Here is a 17,594-nt window from a genome sequence, read left to right as displayed (position 1 = left end):
CCTGGAGCCTGTGCTGAAATTCTCGGCACCTTGGCTTCTCTGTTGCCAGCTGCTGCTGTAGAGTGTGCATCTCCGTTGCTCTCACAGGTCAAAGCCCAAGCAGGCTCATGTAATAAACTCAAACCCGTCGGCCTTTTTTTCTCTTGCCAGACCTGTCTCTAAGGTCATAGGCCTGCTGTAGAGCAGATGGCTGAAGGAACCAGGTTTACATGTTTGGCTGCTCCCTGTCCCAAGCTCAGATGTGGGGGTGTCCAATGGAGTGGCTGGAGGAACACCACAATTCGGCTGCCGTAATGGCAGAGGTGCTGTAATGGCAGTAGGAACTCATCACCTCTTGGGACCTATCCCAGGTATCACAGAGCACTACTCCCTGGCCTGGGTATGTCCTGTCCCTAGGAAGCTAACGTCTACAGAGTTGCCATTGGACCTGCACGACCTGAAAATCTGGGCACCTGCTGAACATATGGGCTACCGAGCATTTGCCGTGCGCTTGAAGGAAGCTGTGGTGGTGTTGTCCCCTTGGGATGAGCTGGGATAACTGACCCGAAGCAACCTCTTGTCCCCACTCACCCAGCAGGGTGAGGCAGCTGTGAGCAGCCCAGCTCACACCATGTAGCAAACCAGTGTGAGCTCAGCAGCAGAAATAGAGGCCTTGGGGTATTTAAAAGGGGCTTTTACCTTTTTAACAGGCAGGATGCTCTGAACAAGGACTAAAGACTTGACACGGTTCAAGACTGAGACAGCTGCAGATTCTGTGGGGCCACATTGGCCCTTGTACAGCACTTGGCTACAGTCTCCTGACAGAAGGAGAAAGGAAAAAATGGGGGGGAAAGAAAAGCTGCAGGACAGGTTCATTATGATGTTTTATACATGAGGAGCATGAAGCTGATTTGGACAGGGCTCCTGTCAGCTGGTCCAGCCTCCCCACTCTGCCCCCCTGCATGCAGCTTGCTTCCTGCTCCCCGAGGCTCCAGGTACCCAAAGGCTGAGTTGCGTTTTCATTACTCACATGCAGTCAGCCATTCCAAGGTGCAGCCAGCTGGCCTGGTGCTCTGAGCTGGAGGCATGGGTGGGAGGCTGTCCAGAACTCTGGGGCGGCAGTGTGTGTGGGTGTGTGGGTGTGCGTGTGTGCATATGAGCATGTGTGCGCCAGCCTGTGTCTGTGATGCTGGGGAGGTTCACGTCCAAACCAAACAAACTCTTACTTTCTTCTCACAGCTTTTCAGTCCCGCGGTGGGGTGAGCTGAGTTATAGTTCGGGAGTGCTCAGAAATGGAGATGGGCAGCACCAGCGCTCCTGTGGAGGGTCAGAGCCTGTCACAGCTGACAGGACAGGCCCAAGTCCCACGTTAACCAAGACGAGTTGTCTAGGTAACAGGAAAATATTTAGCAGGGCACCCGAATGAGCAGAGGGAAGGAGAGACGCAGTTAGCTCACAGAGACACTGGATTTGCTGTCTCCAAGCCGGTCATTGGTATTAGGCCCAATATCCTGCCTGGCCCTAAACCTGCTTCAGAGGTTGCTGACCCAACCCCATATTATAAACCTAAGAGCCAGCTCCATAGCCCCATGGCGATAGTGGGTGTCTTTCCATCAACTTACTGGGCTTCAGATGAGACCCAGAGGCCCTAATTTTGACCCCCCAGATCCACATGTGGCTCTTTGTGAAGCAGGGGAAGGAGTGGGTCAATGCAAGGGGGTGGACTGGGGCAGGAGCAGAGAGAGGGTGCACCTGCCCCGGGCAGCGTTGCCCCCACCAACTCCACAGTGACCCCACCGAGCCTGAAGCTTTCCAGCAGAACCCCCCATGGTGTGTATGATGGAATACACCCCTGTATTCACACCCTACACACTATTGTAATAATATTAGTACCCAGCAGAGTGGGGAGACCTGACCAGCTGGTGGGGAAAACAAAGGCAGCTCAAACAGGTGAAAAAAATACCAGCAGGGAACAACCTTCCACACCGACTCTTTGTCTCCTAGTTCCCAGCTGGCAATATTTTTGAAGAGGGGGACTGAAACTATAAAAAGAAAGGGCAGACGCCCCTCTCTCTCCTTTGCCCAGCACCTTCGTTGCAGCTAAGAAGACAAAGGGAATGGCGGTTGGACTTGGGGAGGGGTCATCACCTGAAGTGTATGGTCAGGAAGCAAGTGGTGAGAAATTCTGCTTGAATCGAATACAGTTTAAGTCAGGCACTATTTTATCTTTATTTTTCTTGTAACCATTTCTGACTTGTATGCCTCATTATTTGTACTCAAAATCTATCTCCTTGTAGTTAATAAACTTGTTTTATTGCGTCACCTAATCCCATGTGTTTAGGTTAAAGTGTGTGGGTAACTTCATTTCTCAGGATAAGCTGGTGTGTATTTATTTCTTTAAAGCAATAATGAACTTAATCTTTCTGGGCTGGCTGGGAGCGGGCTGGCCAGTGCAGGACATACAGTTCTGGGGAGAAGGTCCTGGACTGGGAGTGCGTGTGCGGGGTCACCCTGCGGTATAAGCAAGGCTGCTGAAAACCAGAGTGTGACGGACAGGTTGTAGGGCCACAGACATGTGAGAGTGGCCTGCATGGTGGTGGCTGGTTGTGAGCAGTCTGGGTAGGAAGCTACAACAGCTAGTCATTGCCAGGCACCCCAGGTTGCGCTGCAGGGGTGACACAGCCCCCAGTGGTCTGGATTATACCCTGGTATGTCAGAGAGTGAAACACCCTCGGGGCAGCGGAGTCCGTGGCAGTGGGGAGCCACGAATAGCTGCACACATGTTGCCCATCTAAGCGCCCCACTTACTGGTGTGACAAGGTAAAGGCCACATCCAGCCGCAGGCGCTGACCTTTCTTTTTCCTGCTGCGTGCTCGACCCCCACTCTGCCCCGATGCTCTGCCCTCACTCTGCCTCTTCCCACCCAGCTCTGCCCCCTCACCTGAGCCCCCGCCCCCCACCTGCCTGCCGCTCGCTCCTCTGCAAACCCTCTCCCCCTAGTGCCTCCCACCAGCTGCTCACTGATCAGCAGCCACCACTGTGACTGGTGTGTGCTGAGAACCCCCTGTTTTTTCCCATGGGTTCCTGGTTGGGCGTCTACCATCACATATAGGTCAAGACACATGCTGCCGTGTGTAAGCACCTAATACGGTTTCTAAGAGGTAAAAGTCCAGTCCAAATCCCGTTTAAAGTCAATGAGGCAAAGACGTCCCACTGACTTAGAATCATAGAATCATAGAATATCAGGGTTGGAAGGGACCCCAGAAGGTCATCTAGTCCAACCCCCTGCTTGAAGCAGGACCAATTCCCAGTTAAATCATCCCAGCCAGGGCTTTGTCAAGCCTGACCTTAAAAACCTCTAAGGAAGGAGATTCTACCACCTCCCTAGGTAACGCATTCCAGTGTTTCACCACCCTCTTAGTGAAAAAGTTTTTCCTAATATCCAATCTAAACCTCCCCCACTGCAACTTGAGACCATTACTCCTCGTTCTGTCATCTGCTACCATTGAGAACAGTCTAGAGCCATCCTCTTTGGAACCCCCTTTCAGGTAGTTGAAGGCTACTACCACATCCCCCCTCATTCTTCTCTTCTGCAGGCTAAACAATCCCAGCTCCCTCAGCCTCTCCTCATAAGTCATGTGTTCTAGACCCCTAATCATTTTTGTTGCCCTTCGCTGGACTCTCTCCAATTTATCCACATCCTTCTTGTAGTGTGGGGCCCAAAACTGGACACAGTACTCCAGATGAGGCCTCACCAATGTCGAATAGAGGGGAACGATCACGTCCCTCGATCTGCTCGCTATGCCCCTACTTATACATCCCAAAATGCCATTGGCCTTCTTGGCAACAAGGGCACACTGCTGGCTCATATCCAGCTTCTCGTCCACTGTCACCCCTAGGTCCTTTTCCGCAGAACTGCTGCCTAGCCATTCGGTCCCTAGTCTGTAGCTGTGCATTGGGTTCTTCCGTCCTAAGTGCAGGACCCTGCACTTATCCTTATTGAACCTCATCAGATTTCTTTTGGCCCAATCCTCCAATTTGTCTAGGTCCCTCTGTATCCTATCCCTGCCCTCCAGCGTATCTACCACTCCTCCCAGTTTAGTATCATCCGCAAATTTGCTGAGAGTGCAATCCACACCATCCTCCAGATCATTTATGAAGATATTGAACAAAACCGGCCCCAGGACCGACCCTTGGGGCACTCCACTTGATACCGGCTGCCAACTAGACATGGAGCCATTGATCACTACCCGTTGAGCCTGACAATCTAGCCAGCTTTCTACCCACCTTATAGTGCATTCATCCAGCCCATACTTCCTTAACTTGCTGACAAGAATACTGTGGGAGACCTTGTCAAAAGCTTTGCTAAAGTCAAGAAACAATACATCCACTGCTTTCCCTTCATCCACAGAACCAGTAATCTCATCATAAAAGGCAATTAGATTAGTCAGGCATGACCTTCCCTTGGTGAATCCATGCTGGCTGTTCCTGATCACTTTCCTCTCATGCAAGTGCTTCAGGATTGATTCTTTGAGGACCTGTTCCATGATTTTTCCAGGGACTGAGGTGAGGCTGACTGGCCTGTAGTTCCAGGATCCTCCTTCTTCCCTTTTTTAAAGATTGGCACTACATTAGCCTTTTTCCAGTCATCCGGGACTTCCCCGGTTCGCCACGAGTTTTCAAAGATAATGGCCAATGGCTCTGCAATCACAGCCGCCAATTCCTTCAGCACTCTCGGATGCAACTCGTCCAGCCCCATGGACTTGTGCACGTCCAGCTTTTCTAAATAGTCCCTAACCACCTCTATCTCCACAGAGGGCTGGCCATCTCTTCCCCATTTTGTGATGCCCAGCGCAGCAGTCTGGGAGCTGACCTTGTTAGTGAAAACAGAGGCAAAAAAAGCATTGAGTACATTAGCTTTTTCCACATCCTCTGTCACTAGGTTGCCTCCCTCATTCAGTAAGGGGCCCACACTTTCCTTGGCTTTCTTCTTGTTGCCAACATACCTGAAGAAACCCTTCTTGTTACTCTTAACATCTCTTGCTAGCTGCAGCTCCAGGTGCGATTTGGCCCTCCTGTTATCATTCCTACATGCCCGAGCAATATTTTTATACTCTTCCCTGGTCATATGTCCAACCTTCCACTTCTTGTAAGCTTCTTTTTTATGTTTAAGATCCGCTAGGATTTCACCATTAAGCCAAGCTGGTCGCCTGCCATATTTACTATTCTTTCGACTCATTGGGATGGTTTGTCCCTGTAACCTCAACAGGGATTCCTTGAAATACAGCCAGCTCTCCTGGACTCCTTTCCCCTTCAAGTTAGTCCCCCAGGGGATCCTGGCCATCCGTTCCCTGAGGGAGTCGAAGTCTGCTTTTCTGAAGTCCAGGGTCCGTATCCTGCTGCTTACCTTTCTTCCCTGCGTCAGGATCCTGAACTCAACCAACTCATGGTCACTGCCTCCCAGATTCCCATCCACTTTTGCTTCCCCCACTAATTCTACCTGGTTTGTGAGCAGCAGGTCAAGAAAAGCGCCCCCCCTAGTTGGCTCCTCTAGCACTTGCGCCAGGAAATTGTCCCCTACGCTTTCCAAAAACTTCCTGGATTGTCTATGCACTGCTGTATTGCTCTCCCAGCAGATATCAGGAAAATTAAAGTCAGCCATGAGAATCAGGGCATGCGATCTAGTAGCTTCTGTGAGCTGCTGAAAGAAAGCCTCATCTACCTCATCCCTTTGGTCCGGTGGTCTATAGCAGACTCCCACCACTACATCACTCTTGTTGCACACACTTCTAAACTTAATCCAGAGATGGATGGATCGTGTTGGCGCCTCTGCATGCAGCCATCCATACACATGCAGGCCTCCCGTAGACATCAGTGGGGACAGGAGAGGCCTCGGTGACTATTATGTAACAGAACTCAGACACTCTGATTTCCTTCCCCAGACCTGAAGAAGAGCTCTGTGTAGCTCGGCAGCCTGCACCTTCCACCCACAGAAGATGGTCCTGTAAAAGATATTCCCTTACCCACCTTGGCGCGCACTTAACAGAACTGTCATGTTGCATTTCTTGTCCCTTGAGTTTTCTCTCTTTCTCCGTGTTGCTTTGAGAAAGGAAGGGAATTGGATTCAACTGGCAGGATGGCATCAGGAGCAGCTTTCCTCGTCAACCAAACAGAAACATTGAGCCGCTGTTCCATGACCAGTTGCCTATTCTGCTCACACCAGTTTCTAAGTCATCTTACAAGTGACACTTGGGGAGCGGGGGCTAGTGAGTAGCCTAGTGGAAGAAATGGGTGTCCCTGACCTGCTTTCACCTGGTGCTGGACCCGCAAAGTTGTGATATGTGTATAAAGCAGGGCCTGGTAGCTTACAGCTAAAATAGCCTATGCTTTAGTCCAGTGTCAGTCCAGCTCAGTAGCTTGCTCAGTATTTTACCTTTCATTATGCCAGCCCTAAGCCATTGCAGGACTCAGATACCTGCCATTCACACAGCACGCGCGAGAGATCAACTCATCATTAAAAAGGATTTGTGGACACTTTTTGAAAAAAACACCCACACACCAATGAGCGAGGGGAAAAAAGAGTGGTCAAAGGAAACTGGTGATATACGGATGTCAGCCAATATGCAGACAGGTGCCAGCCCCAGGATAAATTACAGTCTTTCCATTATTCAAAATGCAGTCAAACCTAGCCATGGCATCAAGGCCTCTCTTGGTAAAAACAGTTCCAAAGCGCTTTGGACAATATGTTCATTTGCACCACAGCAAACTATGAAACGGCCCAGGGGCATCGTGCCCCTTCCCACCCCCCAGCCTGGGACACCAAGTCTCAGCATCATTTCTCAAGGCAAAGCCACTCCCTAGAACAGGTGTCTGAATACAACCCCAGGCCTGAAACAATGTGGTATCGGAATCTGGCCTCTCTGGCATTGCTAAATGGTCGCCTCTAATATTATATGTATATAATTGTATCTTTGTATGAGTAGCAAACACACACACACACACACACACACACACGTTTGTGCGTGCTGGTCCTGCGAACGAAAAATTTTATATTCTATGCACAGCACATGCATGTACACACATATATGCACTGTTTATACAAAGGCCTGAGTGACATGATTTAATGCATCTATTTTTGCAAACTGAAGCTCTGCAAATGAAATGTGCTATTCCTGAGTTCATCATAGGAGAACATTTAGTAGTTCCAGTTATTTCAAATTAAAATCCACATTATTTTCATATGGAAAATAGATCACAGGCTCGGCGGCAAACTTACACAATTCAAATGCTTTACTGTATAAAGCTCTTCCGCTCTCTCTGTACTAGAAGCTATAAATCTTAGCGCAAGCGAGAGCCCGTCACGCTAGGTAATATTGCCGTTATAGTGATGGGTACACAGGCTAGACTGTGACTTGTCTGTGGTTTCCTGCTGAGACCACGTTGGTCTAATTACAAGCCAGAAGGGTTTTTTGCCTTTTCATGGGTCCCGTCTTCTGGGTTGCTGACTAGCCCTCATTGATATTTGAAAGTGGGCCGCACCCTGCAGGATCAGGGCATCTCTTTGAGGGTTTGGCCAAGGGTGACTCTCAAAAATATATCCCCGTTTTGTATAATATAAATATAATCATATTATACATTATGCAACTGTGGTGCATCATCACCATTGACCGCTCAGCTGCTCCACCATATGTGGAAGAGGTAGTGATGGTATCAGCAGGCAAGCATGGCTAGGACCCTGTCACTGCTGGAAAGCCAGCCAGCTCAGTGGCTGCCCTCTTGCAGGTGCCATTTGTTTGGCTCCATAAATGAAGTCCATGTGGCTGCCTTCTCCCCTGGGTCACCAGGCCAACCCCTTGATGCTTTAACTTTCTCGCGTTCTTCAAGATGCCCTGCATCAGCTTGACTTACTTTCCTGCCAGTATGTTTTACACTCCATAATGAAACGGCCGAGTCCTGTAACCCTTAGTCAGCACGGTAGTGCCGCTCACTAGCACTACTGGTGGGTAAGAGTTTGCAGAATCGGATCCTGAATCAGAGCACAGCTGCCGTTGGCATTTTTCTGGGTGACACTCAAGATGCTTACGAAGCTCTCTGCTTTGTGTTGTCCGATGGGCAGTGCTTTATTGCAAGGCTGAGAGGTGGTTTGTTAGAGTCTTTCTTGGGGATTCTCAAAGCTCAATAATTTGCAATGGCGCTCCCAGTTATTAGGGCACGTCATCACGGTGTGGCTGGATAATCATTATTTTGTTTTAGTAACACGCCAGCTTTTCTGTAAAGGCAGAGACTTCCCGTGCCTGCCGCGAGTGGGGGAGGGCCGCGTGAGGCCAGCCAGCTTCAGCAGTGTTACTGAGTGTGGCCAGTCTGTGTGAGCATGCTCAGTACAAGCCAAGCAGCAAATCTGGAGGGCCACATGACCCCCCCCCTGCCCAACCCTCCAACGTGTCACCTCTGTGTAACAGTCAACAACGTCCGTGCCAGTGTTATCAGGCTAGACTGTGCAACTGTTAAACTGGTGCCCACTTATGCAATTGTGCAGGCCTTTGGAAATTAACAGCGCGCCAGCTCTTTGTCTGAGACGTAATTCATGAGGGAACATTTTTTTAAACACATTAGACTTAGGGGAAGATTAAAATACATTAGCCTGGACCTGAAACATATTTTTTGCTTCCTTTGCAAATGAGTCCCACGCTCTGCTGAAACGTAGTGACGCAAAGCCAAAGGCCCTGCATTTTGTTCGGCAGACCCACAGGAACGGGAAGCTTCCATTGTGTGTCTAGTGCGTTTTATATTTTACGGCACTGCGATAAATGCTCTTACCTGCACGACCCCCTTGACATCAATGGCCTAACTGAGCAGAGAATGTTGCTCTTTGTCTCATTATATGGAGTTAACCAGCTCAGAGAATCAGTCGACTTTTCCCTAGGCTCCAAGTCATAGACACTTTTTTCCCACCTGTTGGCTGCAGTGACACACATTAAATCTTACATCTACTGGGTGGTTACTTTTTGCAGCCTCCCTTCATACATCTGTCAGGTGGCACTTAGCTGGACTCAGGGCGATGGGTGATACCAACTCCATCATGTTCCGCCTACTAGCTGCTGCCAAGGCAACATCACAGTGAAACAAGTAGATTTACACAGATTGGTTCCAGATGGATTTTTACAGGCCTTTGTTCCAGTTGTTTGGCTTCAGGAAAGGCAGCCTGCAGGCCTGCCCCTCAACCCTGATAATGGGCCTGATCCTGAGGCCCACCCACTAACCCCAGAAAAGTCAAGTGGTCAAATCGTGCAGTTCCATTAACTTAGCTGGGAGTTTTGCTGGAGGAAAGACTTCAGGCTTTACTCTACCGAGCTGTGTGTACTTAAGGAACAGCAGGCTTAAGCCTGGTGTGTGTAGGTCAGCCAGAACACAAATAAGCAGTGGGCCATGTACTTCTGTGTTAGTATTCCTCCCTACCATGTACAGGCACCAGACAGACAAACAGCTGGCTGCACAAAAGTGGGCAAAGTGGAAGACGCATTCCGGCCATGCTGGCGATCCTTTGCTAGCTTGAATCGCCAGACAGTGCACGCATGGTCAGAGGCTTGATGGTCTTGTGTCAAAGATGAGTGCACAGGAAACCGTACAGAACTTGGTCTAGAGGCTTCAGATGGTGCTGTTCTCTCTGCTGGCATTTGACTTTGTTATTGCAGGAACTCTAGGTGCTTCAGCCCATTACACAGGGCTGGGTTAAGGTAATCAGGGGGCCACAGGCACAGGAGACATGAGGGGGCCCCTGTAGCCCATGCCTATGGGACTGTAGCTCAGAGACCCCCTTGGCCAAAAGCACAACCCTGCCCCATAGCCACCCACACACCACCTGGCTCACAAAGCCAGAGGTCACATGAGCTACAGTTCAAGGAGTTTACCTCGGGCCCGTAGCTCAGGGGAACACAAGTGAGCTGTGACTTGTGGCCCTTAAGTCACAGCCATGATTGAGCCTTCTCCAGCAAGTGCTAGCTGTCAACATGCCTACTTGCTGCAGTCCCTAGTGGCCCAGTATCCACATGGTTAAAAAAAACCCACTAGCAAATTCAGGATCAAGCAGCCTCAGCATGGGCAGGCCGGGCAACGTTCGAGGGGCGACTGGCCACCGCGCAACCTGCCCCATTGGCATACTAGCACAGCGTGGGGTGGTGCTGCATGCTGGGCTCCTGCACCAAAGACAGGCATAACCCACCAGAGCTGGGTTTCAGTCGGGCTTAGCCCCCTGCATGCCCCTGGGGCACAGTGAGTCCTGTTAGGTGCTGAGCTGCCCCCCTCCCCCTGGTTTTGCTTGGTTGCAGTAGAAATGTGGATGAGGCCACTGCCCATTCACCTTGTGTTTGAAAGTCTGTTCTGTCTTCCAGGTTGTTAATGGAGAAGAGGTCGAATGACAGCCGGGACCGTGGTCATCACAGGTGGAATATTAGCGACTGTCATTTTGCTTTGCATTATAGCGGTTCTCTGCTATTGTAGGCTTCAGGTACTCCTCGCGGGGTTGCACGTCAGCCCATGCTTCTTTGTTTCAACGTGACTGAGACCAGTTTGTACAAGGGCTGCCCGGCCGGAGAGGCAGCTGAAAAGTGAGGGGCAGGAGAAGGAAAATGAGATTGAAGGGGCTTTTGGTGAGAACCAAAGGGGACAGGAACTGCTGCTAAAGGGCGAATGGGGCTGGTCCTTGACTCTGAGGCCAAGTTCATTCCTGCTGGACTCCGGTCACTGAAGTGTTTGGAGCTACACAAGGTGCAGCGCCTCTGCGGGTTCCCTTGCAAAATTATCAACCGTGAACATAGACAAGGCCCTGCCCCAGGGAGCCGACAGCTGAGCACAGCAGGAATGAATGTGGGTTGAAGTGTTTATTGGCCCTTGTGAGTCAGGCTCTCAGCCCTTTAAGTTTTGGCCCTTCACTAAATTGGCTCAGGCTTTATGTCGTGGTGGGGGGAGGGGCTCAGTTTCTAAGGTGATGGAGCCTGGCGCTGGAAAGTCCCTGTTCAGCCCTCTCTGGCCCCTCCCTTGCTAACGGAGGCTGTGCCCTACAGCGCAAGTCGTGTTTTATCCAGAATACGGAGCGAGACATGGGGCCTGGGACTGAATGACCCTGAACTTTGGGAATGTCCAAAATCCAAACTCAAATCCAGCGCAGGATGTTGCAAATGGCCCATCTTTTTCTCGTAGGTTGAACCAAAGCTGCCCTGAAAACGTTGATAGGTTCCAAATCCATGTGCAAATCCATTACTGTTTAGACTGACGCGGCTGTAGACTTGAGTTCCTTTTAAGTGATCAATGGCTTCCTGTTTCCTTGGCTTTTCAGTATTACTGCTGCAAGAAGGAGGAATCTGAAGAGGATGAGGAGGAGCCAGATTTTGCCGTGCATTCCCACATCCCTCCACTTCACAGCAACCGCAATGTAATGCTGACCAATGGGCCTTCGCTCTACTCCTCCTCCTCCTCACCCTTCAGCAAACAGCACTCCCAGTGCAGGACTGTCTGCCCCAGTTGTTCCCACTATGAGCCACCTACCTTCTTTCTGCAGCAGCCAGAAGAGATCCACAATGGAGGAGACCGGGTCAGCTACAAGACCATCAGCCAGGAAGATATTGAACTGCCGGTGAACGTGACCAACCTGCAAGCTCTGAACCCCAACCGGCTGTCAGCCATGCGAGAAGCTTTCTCGCGCAGTCGGAGCATAAGCACCGACGTCTGAGTGGCTGGAGCCCCGCACCGGTGGGCTGCCCAGCAAATGACCACTCAGCGTGAGGCTTTTTCTATGCCGTTGTGGCTTTTAACAACGGTGAAACTTTTAAAATCCATGGAAGTGTTTTAAAATTATGAATGTATTTATACAGTAGATAGGTATATAAATATACTAAATTGCTAGATAAAGGGTAAGCAAAAAAAAACAAAAAACCAGAGAGAGATGGTTGTAGAGGTTGCAGCTTGTATGGGTAGGTTTTCTAGAGCTGTACATTGAAAATGTTTTCTTTTTATACTGAGGAGATTTTGATATTGTGCAGCCTTTCCTACACCTAAAAAGGCCCCTCCATACCCATCACCGACAATTGCTATGGGGTAGTTTGCAATCTTAAAGGCAGGTTTCCTGCAATGGCTGACAAAGTGGAAGAGCATTGCACAGGTAAATAGGACTCAACAGCCTCCCTTTGTTGATGAAATTCACCCCCCACAGGGGACCTGCCACCAGGTCTCTGCACCGCCGACGGCCTCAAAGCAGGACCAACTGGGACTTTGTCATGCATAGTCTTGTGCAGTTTCTCTCTAGATAGGGGTGAATGTCATAGATCAGCTTAATTTACTGGTTAGTAAATCCTCACGGTTATCCATGATCTTTCTATGAAGCCAGCGCTCTCTGTCTCCCTCTTTTTGGTCACAAGTGCTGAAGGGAAGTGCCTTGAGGTTAAGGATGCACAACTATTGTAAAGTCTCTTCCTTTAGTGGAGGTCTCCAGAGCTGAAATGTATCAGGCATCTGGAATCTATGGAAAGTATTTTTTGAAATAGCACATGCAAGAACTTTCAGGTTTTTTGTGTAACGGGAGAACAGTGCACTGAGCAGGTTTGTTATTGCAAATATTACCAAAAAACCCCAACAATGCCACACGCTCTTTCTAAACTAGGGAAATGAGGGCTAAACAGAAATAAAGAGGACATTTTATTTGTTCCGTCTGGAAATTTGTCACATTTTAGACTTAAAACAAAGCAACAGTCACATTCTCAATTACAAGTCACTGACAACTCTCAGCTAAATAGGACTGCTAATTTGCAGTGGTAGCCAAGGCCATGTACGGCCCAGAACGGGGCTGCTGCACAGTCATTCATGGCCAGGGCACGGCCTCGATTAGCTGTTTCCCCGTTCTCTTCTCCTTATGTGGCTTTGCACAGGGATTGCTCTGGAAGAGGCTTTGTCCGAGTTTTCAAGGTCATGCTCACCGCAAAAAGTAAAAATGCACCATTGTTTTCTTCTGTTTTGATAATAGTTCAAACACTGCCAAACTGTTGTAATGCTAAAAGCCAGAGACCTAGACCCCAGCGGGTCTAAACACAATCTCTGACCTGGCTTAGGTAGTTTAACATGAGGAGGAGGTGAACTGCTGCCTGTGTGCACTGAAATTAGGCTCAGGCTTGTAATTTCTTGATGCTGAGAATCCATAAGCACCAAATTCTCTGGAAGCTTTAGAGGGCAATTGACTGCTATTTTGGCGTAGTAAGGCACTTCCCTGGCTAAAGCACGACAGAGATCATTTTATTCATTTAAATAGCAAACCATCTACAATTTCTTTAGAAGAAGAAGGAAACAGCAGTGACAGAACCATATCAAAAGGTCCTTTGCAACTCACTCCCTCAAGGCTTGTTTTTCTGGTGCATACAATTTGTTCTATGAACTATCTCCTTTGTAATGGCACTGTACGTTAGTCAGGCTAAAAGCATTGCTCTGTCATTGTGGAACGACTCGTTCAGCTACAGAGCAGGGACTGGCTGCAAATAGACTCTGATGATCTCGGCACCATGCTCTGGTTCAGGTTTCTTCATTACAGACATGCTCTCGGCAAGGAAAGCGGTTGTTTATAACCACTGTATGCCGCCTAACTGGAAATTATACTTTTGACCTTGAGCCTTTTTAATTCCATGGGAGACCTTTTAAAGTACACGTCATTCTTTAGGACTTAATAGCTTAGAACACCTTGGGTTTTTTTGTCTTGGTTTGTAACAAGTTAAATATGCTGGATTTATTCCTTACTGAGCTCCCTAAGTGGGGGCGCATTGCTGTAAATGTGCTCATTGGGAATGGCGTTCCGTCTTCTAAGTGATCTGGTGTAACAGCAGCTGCTTCTACAGGTCTCTTCCGTTGTACGAGTCTTATTCAAGTTTGTTTCAAATGCATTTAGCTTTTGGATTCTTTGCATTTCCTGTAGCTGTACTTATAGCTCCATCTTTCCTCTTTTTTTCCAGTAGATCTTTGAAACTAAGCAAGTGATATCATCTGTTTCACTAAACCTTCACCTGGTGAACTGTTGTACAGGGATTCTGGACTCACTGAGAAAAAAAAAGCAAATAAAAAAATAAACGACTCTTTGCCATGATTTCAGAGGCTGAGCTTTTTTTTATTGGTGGCGTTTGGAATCACGTTGCCTTGTGTTAATCACGTTGTCTCCTAGAGGAGGGATTTTTCCAGAAGTGCTCCGGATTGGCCCCCTCTGCTCCCTGTCGATGTCAGTGGGAGTCTTTGCCATTGGTGGCAATGGAAGCAAAGTTAAGCCAACACACAGCTATTTTGGAAACCCTGCCCTATTCCTATAGCTTATCAAACATTTCTCTTTGCAAATTTATGGCTGGCAAGAAGTGACAGAAGCTATTCATAAAATCATGCCCTTCATTTATTCAGTGAGTTAGGTACAAAGTACTGCCCTAGTCCTGGAAGATGCGCCATGGAGGCGACTTATCCAGAGTCGTATGATTATTACTTCTTAGTTGTATTTACCATAACGGCTAGGAGTTCCAGTCATGGCATGGTGCTGTGTGAACAGAGGACAAAAAGACAGTCCCTGCCCCGAAGAGTTTACATCCCATTGACTTCAATAGGTCTACTCCCATAGTAAAGTAAGTTTGATGCTTGTTTACAGGATCAGGCCCTACATTTACAGTGACACCTATCCAATACCTCTTCTTCAGCGCCAATATCCAGGGACCGACACATGCTAAAAATTCAAGAATAAAACTAGATACCACCATAAATATGACAATTTTATTAAAATATACATACGAGTACAAATTAATGATTATAGGGATAAAGTTCACTGTTTGTAAACAAATATATTAAAAAGAGCACGTCTTTTTTGTGATATAAAGTGCAGTTATGTTTCATTATTATATACAATATGTCAGCATTATGATTTTTATAAGGCCTATGAAACTAAAGTTTGATTATAAGATAAAATTCTCTGAAAAAGTATACACCTACATATTACAAAAGGCTTTGGCTTGTGCTCATTTAGGGAATGAAATTCAGCTCCCAAACATAAAGGAAATTAAGGCTAGAAAGCAGGTTACTGGATCCTCTGCTAAGGCAAACATGATGGTGCTTTAATTTCACATGGTTGACACATTGACGTTCTCAATTTGAAACTCGTGCAGAAAACAAAGAAAAGACCTTTTAAAACAAGTGACTGTTTGGAATTAAGAGTGAATCAAATATACAAGATTCTATGTACAGCTTTTGATAATCACATGCTACCAATGTACAGTAGTAACGAAGCTTTCATGCCAGCTTCGAAACAAAATGTTGGTGCCCTTTCCCTCCGTTATGAGGAATCAGAATAGCCGTTTTGCAGTGGTGGAAGAAAACATCCTTCCCGCAAGTTTGCGGCACATTTAACTCTTACTAATGCCAGTATGATGAGCTATCGATAAGTGGTTAAATCAAACCCGGGAGCATCAACCTGGTGTATGTTACGTCCCCTGCCAAATGCTGGATGCTCAAAATGAGTCTACCCTTAATTCCTTCTGTCTCCAAGTGCTGAAGTCATTAGGCTAATCTTTCCACTAGGAGTGGGGAGCCCTGCAGGACCTGCAGCAGGCTTTGCTGTAATACCAGTGGCTGCAGAGATTCACTTTGATTGCCAAAGCACAGTTCGTTCCAGCTTGGTCCTGACAGCTGTCATCTAGAGAAGAGAAACACATATTGACCCTCAGATGAGTGAGGTCAGAAGGCAACAGTATGAAAAAAGTTACAGTCTATGTTATTAGCTCATCTCTTCCCACGCTGTTTAACTCCTTGCCTCCTTGGAGGTTTTATTGCTCTGCCACCAAGACCCCACTGTGCCCGGCGCAGTACAGACACGTCACATAAAGACAGTAATGTATGTGTCAAAATACACATTTGAAATGATCAGGAGTGCAGCAGTATGATGGTAAAAACCCAGAGTGAGTGACCAGCTGAACAGCAGGAGGAGGCCCGATCCAATTCCATCAGGGTGCAGCTCACATTCGCTCTCAATAAAGGGAGCTGTGGGGAATCTTGGAGCAGGTGGAAGAGTGGACAAAAGAATGGGAAACCTTCCTCCTACAATGAGGCTGCTGAGCGGAGCCAGGACCCATCACTTAGACGGCCGGAAGGACTTGCTGGTGCACAAGCATCCCACCTAATTGCTGGGTTTTTTAGCAATACTTTGCCCCTCCATGCTGCCTTCTGTCCCAGGGTCACTAAGCACCTTACAAACCTCATGACAGCGAGCAGGCATCACTTTCCCCGGGTGACAGATGGGGGAGATGGATTACCAGTGGTCACACGGCAAGTCCATGGCAGAGTCAGGCACAGAACCCAAATATGACTTCCAGGTGTGTGCTTTATCTGCAGGACTATTCTTATTCCCAAATCCTATTAGTGAATTAGAACTACATGCTCACTAACGCTCCCGGTTTCTTTGAACCACCAGACTGCACTCAGATAATGAGATAGTTACAAATCCCCCAGTACATTAGGAGACCAAAATCATTAAAATAATGGCACAGCTGAAACTTACTCGAACATTAGTGGGAATTCACAGAGAAGCGCGCTACCAAGAGTTAGCTTGTGCACAGATAGCTTTTGTCTTCAGGCCAGAGTTTTATTCCCCTGAAAGACACCCCTTACCGTAACATGGCCATCTGCAGGAATAGCATGTGTGAGGCCAGCTCATCCGGACACTGATGGCACCTGCCACCATTACGTGTTTGCTGGGCTGAATGCAGATTTTTTTTTCAGTTGGAAAAAATACAATATAATAATACTACTCATATATAGCTTGGGCTTCTGATTTAACTGATAACCCTCTATAAAACACCCCGGCTACGAAAAAATGAAACTGGTATTTAACCAATAAACACCTGAAAACTACTGGAAACGGTGACTCGGCTTTTGTTGACCTCACCCCTTTCCCAGTGCAGTTTGTTTAAAGGCTATCTACAGTACACTCAAAAATAGCTAAAACGAGCCCCCCCCCCCAAAATTAAATTAATAAAGCCAGAAAAACCCTATAGGCAGCGCCATTTGTCAGTAAATTTCAAAGCACTTTCCAAAGGTCAGTGTCATTTAGCCACATTTTACAGATAGGGAAACTGAGGCACAGAGAGTTGCCGTGACTTGCCCAACGTCACCCAGCAGCCCGGTGCAGAGCCAAGTCCCAGTCCTGTGCTCTGCCCAAAAAGCCAAACTGTTTCTGCTGCATCTTATTGCACAGTAGTTAGCGTTCCTCATGAATAAAGATACATGCATAGGTCTCCAATCACTGTGCAAACAATACACATACAGTGCCACTGAAAAGCAGCCATCTCTGGGGTGGAGGGCAGCTACGAGGCATACAACAAGTGCACCGAGCGCTGTGTAACAATGAGGGGAAGTAACATGTTGGCCAGATTTCTGCTCTTACAAAACGTGCCGCAGGAGTGGAGTGGAGGGTGTTCAGCACCTTGGAGGATCAATGCACCTGAGAAGTAGTAGTGTGAAAATGGCTTATTCCCATTTAGCTTAAGTCCCTTCCCACACAACATACGCGAACCGATACAAGCCACTCCTATAGCAGACTGTCTCCACAGGGGTTATAC

The 17,594-nt window shown here is 48.0% G+C and overlaps 2 protein-coding genes across 3 annotated transcripts in view; one reads left to right on the top strand and one right to left on the bottom strand.

The window, feature by feature from the left end:
• FAM163B (family with sequence similarity 163 member B) overlaps positions 1-14,075 on the top strand; it is a 57,875-nt gene extending 43,800 nt beyond the window's left edge. Inside the window, exons 2-3 of one of the 2 annotated variants that reach the window (XM_073313996.2) lie at positions 10,368-10,483; positions 11,312-14,075. In XM_073313996.2, coding sequence (XP_073170097.1) covers positions 10,391-10,483; positions 11,312-11,704 — 486 coding nt within the window. In that variant the 5' untranslated portion in view covers positions 10,368-10,390 and the 3' untranslated portion in view covers positions 11,705-14,075. Of the gene's footprint in view, positions 1-10,367; positions 10,626-11,311 lie in introns of those variants that run through there. The other variant, XM_073313997.1, reaches the window with a different exon arrangement.
• Positions 14,076-14,876: 801 nt separating this feature from the next.
• ADAMTSL2 (ADAMTS like 2) overlaps positions 14,877-17,594 on the bottom strand; it is a 44,368-nt gene continuing 41,650 nt past the window's right edge. The window contains exon 16 of the mRNA XM_073313969.2: positions 14,877-15,673. Coding sequence (XP_073170070.1) covers positions 15,555-15,673 — 119 coding nt within the window. The 3' untranslated portion in view covers positions 14,877-15,554. The remainder of the gene's footprint in view (positions 15,674-17,594) is intronic.

This window comes from Lepidochelys kempii, chromosome 16 (genome assembly GCF_965140285.1).
Source record: "Lepidochelys kempii isolate rLepKem1 chromosome 16, rLepKem1.hap1, whole genome shotgun sequence".
Lineage (NCBI taxonomy): Eukaryota > Metazoa > Chordata > Testudines > Cheloniidae > Lepidochelys > Lepidochelys kempii.
This window is presented reverse-complemented; position numbering and strand designations above follow the sequence as displayed.